This window comes from Amblyraja radiata, chromosome 5, assembly GCF_010909765.2.
Source record: "Amblyraja radiata isolate CabotCenter1 chromosome 5, sAmbRad1.1.pri, whole genome shotgun sequence".
Classification (NCBI taxonomy): Eukaryota; Metazoa; Chordata; class Chondrichthyes; order Rajiformes; family Rajidae; genus Amblyraja; species Amblyraja radiata.
In genome coordinates this window covers 101,991,493-102,003,185 of record NC_045960.1, presented here as the reverse complement: position 1 = coordinate 102,003,185, position 11,693 = coordinate 101,991,493, and the positions used below count along the sequence as shown (strand labels likewise).

Below are 11,693 nucleotides of genomic sequence, written 5' to 3'. Positions count from 1 at the left end.
TTGGAGAATGACTTGATAGAAACATAGAAAATAGGTGCAGGAGTAGGCGTAGGCCATTCGGCCCTTCGAGCCTGCACCGCCATTCAATATGATCATGGCTGATCATCCAACTCAGTATCCCGTACCTGCCTTCTCTCCATACCCTCTGATCCCCTTAGCCACAAGGGCCACATCTAACTCCCTCTTAAATATAGCCAATGAACTGGCCTCGACTAACCTCTGTGGCAGGGAGTTCCAGAGATGCACCACTCTCTGTGTGAAAAAAGTTCTTCTCATCTCGGTTTTAAAGGATTTCCCCCTTATCCTTAAGCTGTGACCCCTTGTCCTGGAAAGGGGTCTTGTCCTGGAAAGGGGGGGAAAGGATCCCCCCTCAATCTTCTAAATTCTAGCGAGTACAAACCGAGTCTATCCAGTCTTTCTTCATATGAAAGTCCTGACATCCCAGGAATCAGTCTGGTGAACCTTCTCTGTACTCCCTCTATGGCAAGAATGTCTTTCCTCAGATTAGGAGACCAAAACTGTACGCAATACTCCAGGTGTGGTCTCACCAAGACCCTGTACAACTGCAGTAGAACCTCCCTGCTCCTATACTTAAATCCTTTTGCTATGAATGCTAACATACCATTCCCTTCTTCACTGCCTGCTGCACCTGCATGCCTACTTTTAATGACTGGTGTACCATGACACCCAGGTCTCGTTGCATCTCCCCCTTTCCTAATCGGCCACCATTCAGATAATAATCTACTTTCCTGTTTTTGCCACCAAAGTGGATAACCTCACATTTATCCACATTATACTGCATCTGCCATGCATTTGCCCACTCACCCAGCCTATCCAAGTCACCTTGCAGCCTCCTAGCATCCTCCTCACAGCTAACACTGCCCCCCAGCTTCGTGTCATCCGCAAATTTGGAGATGTTGCATTCAATTCCCTCGTCCAAATCATGAATATATATCGTAAATAGCTGGGGTCCCAGAACTGAGCCTTGCGGTACCCCACTAGTCACTGCCTGCCATTGTGAAAAGGACCCGTTTACTCCTACTCTTTGCTTCCTGTCTGCCAGCCAGTTCTCTATCCACATCAATATTGAACCCCCAATACCGTGTGCTTTAAGTTTGTATACTGATCTCTTATGTGGGACCTTGTCGAAAGCCTTCTGAAAGTCCAGATATAACTCATCCACTGGTTCTCCCTTATCCACTCTACTAGTTACATCCTCGAAAAATTCTATAAGATTCGTCAGACATGATTTACCCTTCATAAATCCATGCTGACTTTGTCCAATGATTTCACCACTTTCCAAATGTGCTGCTATCCCATCTTTAATAACTGATTCTAGCAGTTTCCCCACTATCGATGTTAGACTAACTGGTCTGTAATTCCCCGTTTTCTCTCTCCCTCCCTTTTTTATAAAAGTGGGGTTACATTAGCTACCCTCCAATCCTCAGGAACTACTCCAGAATCTAAAGAGTTTTGAAAAATTATCACTAATGCATCCACTAATTCTGGGGCTACTTCCTTAAGTACTCTGGGATGCAGCCTATCTGGCCCTGGGGATTTATTGGTCTTTAATCCATTCAATTTACCTAACACCACTTCCCGGCTAACCTGGATTTCACTCAGTTCCTCCATCTCATTTGACCCCCGGTCCCCTGCTATTTCCGGCAGATTATTTATGTCTTCCTTAGTGAAGACAGAACCAAAGTAGTTATTTAATTGGTCTGCCATGTCCTTGTTCCCCATGATCAATTCACCCGTTTCTGACTGCAAGGGACCTACATTTGTTTTAACTAATCTATTTGATGTGCTCATTTGTTCACATGAGCAGTCGTTCATCCATTACATAACTATGAACATTTTGCTTTCTTCTGAACAATGCATTAACATTTGAGATAATAAATTATACTATTTTTAACAATGTAGAGAATGTTTTTCCTCCTGTTTTACTTTGTCTAGGGCTGGGCCTTGGAGCTTGTTCTTAGAATCTCAGGAATGTCATGTGTATCCCCCTTGATGAAAAAACACGTCAGGGTGCCTGTGTAATGAATGTTTCATCATTTTGCAGGGTAACACAGTAGTTTACACAATCTTTAGCTAAAGTTCTGGAGAGGTAATGAGAAGGGATTTCGTTTTTTTAAGTTTAGAGATACAGCGTGGAAACAGGTCCTTCAGCCCACTGAGTCCGTGTGGACCTGTGATCTCCACACACTAACACTATCTTACACCCACTAGGGACATTTTACAATTTTACCAAGCCAATTAACCTATAAACCTGTACCTCTTTGGAGTGTGGGAGTAAACCGGAGCATCCGGAGAAAGCCCACGCAGGACACAGGGAGCATGTACAACCTCCTCACAGACAACACCCGTAGTCAGGATCGAACCCAGGTCTCTGGTGCTGTAGGGCAGTAACTCTTATCGCTGTGCCACTGTGCTGGCCCACGTCACTAAGACTGAAGTTAGATGTCTTCATTAAGACTGATGTTAGAACCTGTAACTCTCTCAGGTTAAGGATGCTGATGTTGGTCATTACTTTAACAGGAGATTGGATCAAATGCTTGAGCACAGAGAACTTGCGGATTATGGAAACGCAGGAATGTAATTTTAGAGCATGACTACCTTTTTAAACATGCAGCAAAATAAAGATAAGTCAAATAGTCTAGTTTCAAGTTCAAGTTTCAAGTTTAAGTTTATTGGTCACATACTCAATTATACAGGTATAACCAGTAGTGAAATGCTTAAGTGTCTGTCCAATTGTGCATGGTTCCCCACTTACACATAACCCACATAAAACAATACCCACATATAACACATAATAAATATGTACCCCATAGATACCACATAACCCACATACAACAATACCCACATATAACACATACCCCATAAATATACCACATAACAAGTAGTGCTGTTACAAGCAAAGTGACAAGTGCCGTGGAACACCTGTGATGACAGCATGTTCCATCCAGTTCAGTCCCATGTGTGTGTGTGTGTGTGTGTGTGTGTGTGTGTGTGTGTGTGTGTGTGTGTGTGTGTGTGTTTGATGGTGGCGAGGCGGGGCGGGGCGGGGGTTTGGGCGGGGGTGCAGGTGCTGGTGAGGAGGGTGGGGAGGGTTTGGGCGTTGGGGGGCTGGGGGGGGGGGGGGGGGGGCGGCGACACTCAGTCCTCGTTCAGCAGTCTCATGGCCTGGGGAAAGAAACTCCTCCTCATTCTCTCCGTGTTGACCCTGAGCAGCCGGTACCGTTTCCCTGAGGGCAGCAGGGAAAACAGTCTGTTGTTGGGGTGAGTGTAGTCCTGGATAATCCTCCTGGCTCTTGACCTGCAGCGCTTGGTGTAGATGTCCTACAGGTTGGGAAGGGTGGTTTTGATGGTCCGCTCAGCTGAGCGAACCACCCTCCTCAGAGCCAGTTGGTCCCTCTTGGTGGTGTTCCCCCTCCAGGTGATGATGCTCCCACTCACGATGCTCTCCACAGTATGGGTGTAGAAGTTCTTGAACACCCTGAGGGGGAGCTTGAAGTCCCTCAGCCGTCTGAGATGGTAAAGACGCTGGTTGGCCTTCTTTACCAGGCTGCTGAGGTGGTGTGACCATGTCAGGTCCTGGGAGATGTGGATGCCGAGGTACCTGAAGCTCTCCACCCTCTCCACCCGGGCCCCGTTTATGCTGAGGGGGAGAAAGCTTCTCTGCTGCTTCCTGGAGAAGTCCACTATGAGCTCCTTGGTCTTGGAGGTGTTCAGCTCCAGGTTATTCGGTCTACACCAGTTTGCCAGGTGGATGATTTCAGAGTGGTAGGCTGCCTCATAATTGTTTGAGATTAGGCCTACCACTGCTGTGTCATCGGCAAACTTGACTATGATGTTAGAGTCTGAGATGGCCTTGCAGTCGTGGGTGTAGAGAGAATACAGCAGAGGGCTCAGCACACAGCCCTGGGGGGCCCCAGTGTTGAGGGTGAGGGAGGATGACATGTGATGGCCCACACGCACCACCTGTGGTCTGCCGGTCAGGAAATTGTGGATCCACTTGCACAGGGATGGGCACAAGTGGAGGTTGTACAATTTGGAGGCCAGCTTTGAGGGGTCTATGGTGTTAAACGCTGAGCTGTAATCTATGAACAGCAGTCTAACATAAGCTCCTTTCCCGGTGTCCAGGTGGGTGAGAGTGGTATGGAGTAGGTGGGCTATGGCATCATCAGTGGATCTATTGGGGCGGTATGCAAATTGTAGTGGATCCAGGATGGTGGGTAGGGAGGAGGTAATGAAAGTTTTGATGAGTTTCTCAAAACACTTCATTACTGTGGAGGTCAGGGCTATGGGGCGGTAGTCATTTAAACAGCTGGGTTGGGGTTTTTTGGGGACAGGGACTATGGTGGACCATTTAAAACAGGTGGGGATAATACACTGGGTGAGGGAGAGATTGAAAATGTCTGTGAATACAGGGGCTAGTTGGTCTGTGCAGGTTCTGAGGACACGCCCAGTAATCCCATCCAGACCTGCAGCCTTCCTGGGGTTCACCCGCTTGAGTGTGCGCCTCACATCGTGTTCCGTCACCTGGAATGTCACCTCCTCGCTGCTGGATGAGATGTGATGGGCTTCGAGGGCCTGGGTGTTATTCTCAAAGCGCGCATAAAAGACGTTTAGTTCTTCCGCAAGGGAGGTGTTCGGATTTGGGATGGATGTGGGTTTGGGTTTATAGTCCGTGATTGTGTGAAGACTTTGCCATAGCCCCCTAGAGTCCGACTGCTGTAGCTGTAACTCCAGTTTCCTCCAGTAGCGTTGTTTTGCCTCCTTTACTGCTCTGCGGACGTAGTAGGAGGCAGCTTTGAAATCCTCCTTGTTTCCGGTTGCCAGCGCTGTGTTGTAGGTGGCGGTGCGGGTCCTGAGAGCGTCACGGATGTTTCTGTCCACCCACGATTTTTGATTGGGGAACATTCTGACAGTGTGTTTGGTGACACAGTCGTTCGTGACTTTCTCAATGAACCCCAGCACCGCTTCCGTAAACATGTTGATGTCATCAGAGCTGCAACGGAACATGTCCCAATCAGCAGTGTCGAGGGCATCTTGTAGAGAGGCCTCTGATTGGTCGGTCCAGCGCGTCACCTCCCTCCTTACCGGAACTTCCCGTTTCAGTCTCTGTTTATATTTTGGCATGAGTAGTATGGCGGCATGGTCGGACTTACCGAATGGAGGGAGAGATCTGGCCCTGTAACCATCCTTAAATGGTGAGTAGCAGTGGTCTAAAGTTCTCTCACCTCTGGTGTTGCAAGTGATGTGTTGCCGCAAGTCCGGCCTTACTGATTTTAGGTTTGCACGGTTAAAGTCCCCGGCCACAATGAGGGCTGCATCGCGGTAGATGGTTTGGTAGCTAGTAATCGCATCATGTAGCTCAGACAGGGCAGTGACCGTGTCCGCTTGTGGTGCAATATAAACGGCACTGATAATGATAGATGTAAACTCACGGGGGAGATAGAACGGGCGGCATTTGATGGTCAGGAGCTCCAGGTTTGGTGAGCAGGAGTGTGTGAGAGGGACTACGTTTCTGCGGTCACACCAGTTGTTGTTGGTCATCAGACACAGCCCTCCTCCTCTAGACTTCGCAGACTCCTCTGTTCTGTCCATACGGTGAACAGAGAGGTGTTCTGCTGGCTGGATAGCGTGGTCCGGCGTCGTTGGGGTTAGCCATGTCTCGGTGAGGTAAAGGATGTTACAGTCCCGAATGTCCCGTTGGTATCGGACCCTGGCCCTGAGGTAATCGAGCTTGTTCTCCAGCGACTGGACGTTGGCTAGCAGGATGCTAGGCAGTGGTGAACGATGGGCTCTACTCCTGAGCCTGTTCCTGACCCCGGCTTGTTTTCCTCTGGGCCTCCTCCTTGGCCTTGCGTTGGTTCTCTCGGTGTTGTTTACTCCCGGTAGTATCTTCCTTGGCCAATCGGAGCTGTTACGGACTGTGGGCAGGCAGTTTTTCCCGATGTCAATAAGTGTTTGTTTGTCATAAGTAGTCCGACAACGTGCAGGTTGTGCTAATAAATTAAAAACGACAATTGACAAGACAATATACGAGCAAACACCCGGAGCAGGTACGACGGCAGCCACCTTCACCGGCGCCATCTTGTCTCACTTGTCATCTTGTCTACTTCTTGAGTCTACTCTACAAGTCTACTTGAAACATTCCACAATTACTTGCCCCAACACGAATTGGTAAAATGGTAGCCTTTGTTACGTGCCCTATTAATGCATCAGGTGGGCATTTCATATCATGTGATTCACTTTTCAGAACCTGGAAGCAGATGGCTGGTATGAAGTTGATAGGTTTATGATCCTTTTAATAATAATAATAACGGAAAGATTTTTTGTATTTCTTAAATTATCATTTTTTTTTTCCAAGTAATAATCAAACATAATCTAAGAATGAAACAAATCCTACTTTAGAATAGAGAATGCTCAGAGGAGATTTAATAGATGCGTTTACAAACATGAAAAGTTGTAAGATTAATTAATAACTTCCTGCAACTGGTGTATCAATAACCAGAGGATACAGATCACGCTGTAATCATCCGCTCCAACCACTTCATTACGGTAAATGAAAGTGCTACCAGACAGTAGTCACACAAGATGCTCCATCTAAGCGAGTCCTATTTGCAGACATTTGGCCCATATCCCTCTAATCTTTCCTATCCATCTATCTGTCCAATGTTTTCTATATGTTGTTATAATACCTGCCCTCCTCTGGTATGTCGTTCCATATACCCACCACCCTCTGAATGAAAAAGCCCTTCAGGTTTGTATTAAATCTTGTCCCTCTTCCCTTTAACATGTACCCTCTTGTATTTGATTTCCCTACCCTGGGTAAAAGACTGCGCATTCATGCAATCCGTTCCCCTCATGATTTTATAGACCTCGATAAGATTAGCCTCCTGTGCTCCAAGGAATAAAGACCCAACCTGCCAAACCTCTCCCGATAGCTTAGCCCCTCAAGTCCAGGCAACATCCTCGTAAATCTTCCCTGTACTCATTCCAACTTAATGACATCTTTCCTCTAGTAGGATGACCTCAGTACTCCAAGTGTTGACACAGCAACACTGCAACATAACATCCCAACTTCTACACTCAATATCTTGACTGATAAAGGCCAATGTACCAAAAGCCTTCTTGACCACCCTCTCTACTTGTGATGCCACTTTCAGGGAACTGTAATCCTAGATCCCTCTGTTTTACAACACTCCCTAGGGCCCTCCCATTTACTGTAAAGGTCCTGCCCTGGTTTGACATCCCTCGCACTTATCTGCATTAAACTTCATTGGCTATTTCTCAGCCCACTTGCTCAGATGAAGAGCTTGTTGTAAATTTTGGTATCTATCTTCACTATCTATGATACCACCCACTATAGTGTCATCTGCAAACTTATAGAACCAAACTGACTCTCCCTCGGCAATCTCTACCTCTCCAAGTGCTGTTAGTCTCATAATACTTTTCAATAATTTCCTTATTCCTGATGAAAGACTCACTGGTCTGTAATTAACTGGCTTACTCCAGCCATACTTCTGGATCTCTGGGCTATCTTCAAAATAGCAGCAAATAATTCATTTAAAAAACTGATCTATCTGTGTTAGCACAGTTTGGTCTGTTTCTCTTGCAGAAGTAAATCACCTCCTGTTATTCAGATACCTTATGAAACGATGATACTGAGCTGCGCATTGGTTATTTCTGTGCTCCTTTACCTGACTGCCATCGAGACCGTCAGTCCCAGGTATCCCCGGCACACCTCGGTCGCCTTTCATTCCAGGTAGTCTCGAATGGCCACCAGCCAGACAGCTGCTGCATGCATTCTGTCCATGAAACAGAAAAATAGGCAAATTGAGACTGGATGAGATGATATGAAGCAGGGATTCTACTGTAGCTACATCTTGCAGCAATTTGAGAAATACTAAGAGAAGATCTCACATCGTCTAAAAAGAAGTATGGTAATACTTTATAATTTGTGGTATTTTCAGCTCAGATCTTTTGTTACTTCTCACTTGTCATCAGTGCACTTTAGCTGCATCAGTTTGCTGCCATGAGTGTTATTTACACTATATAAATGTAGTGTATTCTGTGCTGGCACCTTAAAAGGGAGTGAAGGGAAGTGACTAATCAGGATTTTTCTACGTTGAAGAGTTATTTAGATATAGGATCAAATTTGCATGTAACTGCATGATGTGAATTAATTCTTTGAAGAAGTAATAAAATGTATTGATGAGTGTGGGGCAGTAGATGTGATTTACACGAATCTTCATAAGGTCTTTGATAAGATCCCCATGGGAAACTGGTTCAAAAGTTCAGGGTCCATGGTAGCTAGGGCAAGAAGCCAACCTTGGCTTGGCACTAGGAGATGGTGGTAGAGAGTAGATATCATGGTTGGAAGCCTGAGAATAGTGGTGTCCCACAAGTATCAATGCTGGGAAACTTGCGGTTTGTAATATTATTGGAATGTGGATGCCATGGACAAGTTGGGCCGAACGATCTGTTTCCATGCTGTATGATTCTATGACACAATACAATGAACTGAAGCAACAAAAATTAGCTAACACTTAACTATTAACATTTAACCCAGCAGTTTTGATTGTGAACCTGTGCCAGCCAGGGCTAGAGGCATAAATGCTGACATGTTGGGATTACAAAATGTTCAGAATAAACACCAGAAAAGTTTAGAAACACACATTTTGTCAACGAACTCATGAAAACTGCCAATCGTGTAATAGAGCAGCTTCAACTAACCTACTAATATCACCCTCATGCTACATCAAATTGTTGCAGACGGTTAAATAATCTGTTTTCACAATGTTCAAATGACACAATTACCTTTAGTAAGGCACCAATATCTCCCATGAGAGGCAGCGCAGACTAAAATGAAACAGAACCACATGAAACAGTGAGGAAGCATGAATTCTCACATGATAGACTGATTATCCAGACACTAGGTTTAGGGTTATTATTGTCACATGCACCAAGGTACAGTGAAAAGCTTTGTTTTGCAAGCTATCAATCAAATCAGTTAATATTAAACATAAATACAATTAATCCAAACTCAAGTCTAATAGGTTGAACAAAGGTAAAATACAGAGTGCAGAATATAGTTCTCATCTGGACAAGGCAGGACTTGCAAAATAAATGCTAGAGCCCAGGAGAGTGTTGCAGAACAGAGATCTAGGTATACATGTGCACGATTTTCTGAGAGTGGCGAGTCAGCTGGACGGTGTGGTGAAGAGGGTGTTTGGCACACTTGCCTTCATTCAAAATATAGTGAGTCCAAAAGTTGGGATATCATCATACACCTGTACAAGTTGTTGATGGGAATACATTTGGAGCATTGTGTTCAGTTCTGGTCGCCCTGCTATATGAAATAAATCATTAAGTTGGAAAAGGTGCAGAAGAGATTCACCAGGATGTTACCCGGGGTGACAGGCTTAAGTTAAATGGGAAAGTTGGATAGGCTGGGACTTTTTTCTTTGGTGTAGGAGGTTGAGGAGTGAACATATTGAGAAGTACAAGATCATGAGGAACATGAATAACATGAGCACTCACTGTCTTTTTCCCCAAGGTAGAGGGTTCTAAAACTAGAGGACATTAGGTTAAGGTGAGAAGAACGATTTAAGGGGGACCTTGGGGTCAACCTTTTCACTCTGAGGGTGGTCTATATCTAGAATGAGCTGCCATAGCAGCAGATACAATTATGACTTTTAAAAGACATTTGGACAAATATATGGATAAGAAGGGTTTAGAGGGCTATGGACCAAATGCAGCCAAATGGAACTCGCCCAGTTTACCAATGTGGTCAGCATGGGCGAGATGGGTTGAAGGGTCTGTTTCCCTGCTGTATGATTCCATGACACTATAACTTATGCAGTTCTCCAAACCTTACTTTCAATGCCTTATTTCAAATGCACCAGAATAAATTCAACGTGTTAAATCCTCCAGTATAATTAAAGATAGCTCGGCAATAGTTTACATAACAGCCTAGTGATTAGGGGGCATACTGCATTTCCGTTCTATCATATAAAGCAACTACACTTCAAAATTACTGTCAAGTATTTTAGGATTTTTGAAGGGCAAAGTACCACATAAATTACATTCCAATTCACCAATTGTATACATAAATCCAATCATAGCAAATTAATTTAACATGTGGGGCTTTCTGCTCTGATCTCTGTAGATGATGCTGAAAATGAACACATTATTTTGGAAGACTATCTGATGTAATGTCCGTCAAGGAAATGAATATGTGCTCTCTCTCTCTCTCTCTCTCTCTCTCTTCTCCAATTCAGATCCAAATTAGCACTTGCTTCATGCTACTCTCCTCATGCTACTTCAAACAACTTTTTGACCAATTTTGTGAGAGGTCTGAATGAGCGTTAGCAATAAAAGCTAAATATATTTCCAATGTCAAAAAAATAAATCCAATCTAAATTGCAGGTAATGCTGTCAGGTTTAACAGCTGTAGAGGCAAACATCTAGCTACATAGGTAAGTTGGTCTCTTTTCCAGGCCATCCCATCTGAAGCTGATCTCTGCCGTCATTGTAATATATTTGGATCTGGATGTCTCCAAGTAGTAATTTCTGGCTGCTTCATGAGACAGTAATCTCAATGTATTTATGGTTCTACTGTCTTAGTTGTAGGTGCCACCAGGAGCTGTATGAAGAAGCCATTGGAGTACAGTTTCAATGGCATTGTGTCATTCTGATGTAACAGCATAAGTGTCAGCTGTGTGGTTTTTAGAACTTTGGAATATGTTATAACCATCAACACCCACACAACTCTAAAGATTTTCTCCTAATGTGCTGGAAGGGAATTCCATGGGATCAGGTAGAAAATAAAATAGGTTTTGGATATTTGGAATAGAAACTTTATACTTTATAGGTACAGCATGGAAACGGGCCCTTTGGACCACCGTCCATGCCGACCAGTGATCCCCATACACCAGCACTATCCTACTCACTAGGGACAATTTACAATTTACAGAAGCCAATTAACCTACAAACTTGTACCTCTTTGGAGTGTGGAAGGAAACCGGAGCACCCGGAGAAAACCCACGGGAGAACATGCAAACTCTGTACAGACAGCAACAGTAGTCAGGATCAAAGCCCGGTCTCTAGCACTGAGAGAGAGCAACCCTACCACACCAGTGACACTTTTCCATTGTAGATGTAACTCAGTTTTACACATGCTATATTATTGTTCATTAGCTTCAACAGAATAAAATTTGTTAGGTTGCACTCAATTCCAAGGTGCTTCCTGATGTGATCCTCCTGCCTTTCAATATGTTGGACGTTTGTTAATTTACAGCATTGAAAGATGACTTACTGGCTCCCCGGGTGGACCAGGTGGGCCTGGTATCCCATTGCTACCAGGAATGCCCTGTGAAAAAAGGGAGGGGAATACAGAATCAGAAATGGAAGTAGATTCCAGTTTATCTCTATGAAGAGCTTATTGGATGTATGCTACTCACGATTGCTCCTGGATGTCCAAAAGATCCTGGCAAACCTCTCGGACCCTGAATTGGTAAACAATACAAATCTTTAAATTGTTCTCTAATCCATTCATTGTACTGTTCATTAAATAGTTATACGTGAATTTGAGTAGAAAATCATTTTCAAAGCTGTTAGAAATTGTACAAATGGTGAGCTGCTCCAAAATGTTCCTTTCACAATGAGTTGAGTTTAGT

At 44.5% G+C, this 11,693-nt stretch overlaps 1 protein-coding gene across 1 annotated transcript in view; it reads right to left on the bottom strand.

The window, feature by feature from the left end:
• The window catches only part of col19a1 (collagen type XIX alpha 1 chain), a 344,957-nt gene that overhangs the window by 61,422 nt on the left and 271,842 nt on the right, over nucleotides 1-11,693 (bottom strand). The window contains exons 34-37 of the mRNA XM_033021894.1: nucleotides 11,478-11,522; nucleotides 11,333-11,386; nucleotides 8,833-8,874; nucleotides 7,713-7,820 (exon numbers count right to left, since the gene is read on the bottom strand). Coding sequence (XP_032877785.1) covers nucleotides 7,713-7,820; nucleotides 8,833-8,874; nucleotides 11,333-11,386; nucleotides 11,478-11,522 — 249 coding nt within the window. The remainder of the gene's footprint in view (nucleotides 1-7,712; nucleotides 7,821-8,832; nucleotides 8,875-11,332; nucleotides 11,387-11,477; nucleotides 11,523-11,693) is intronic.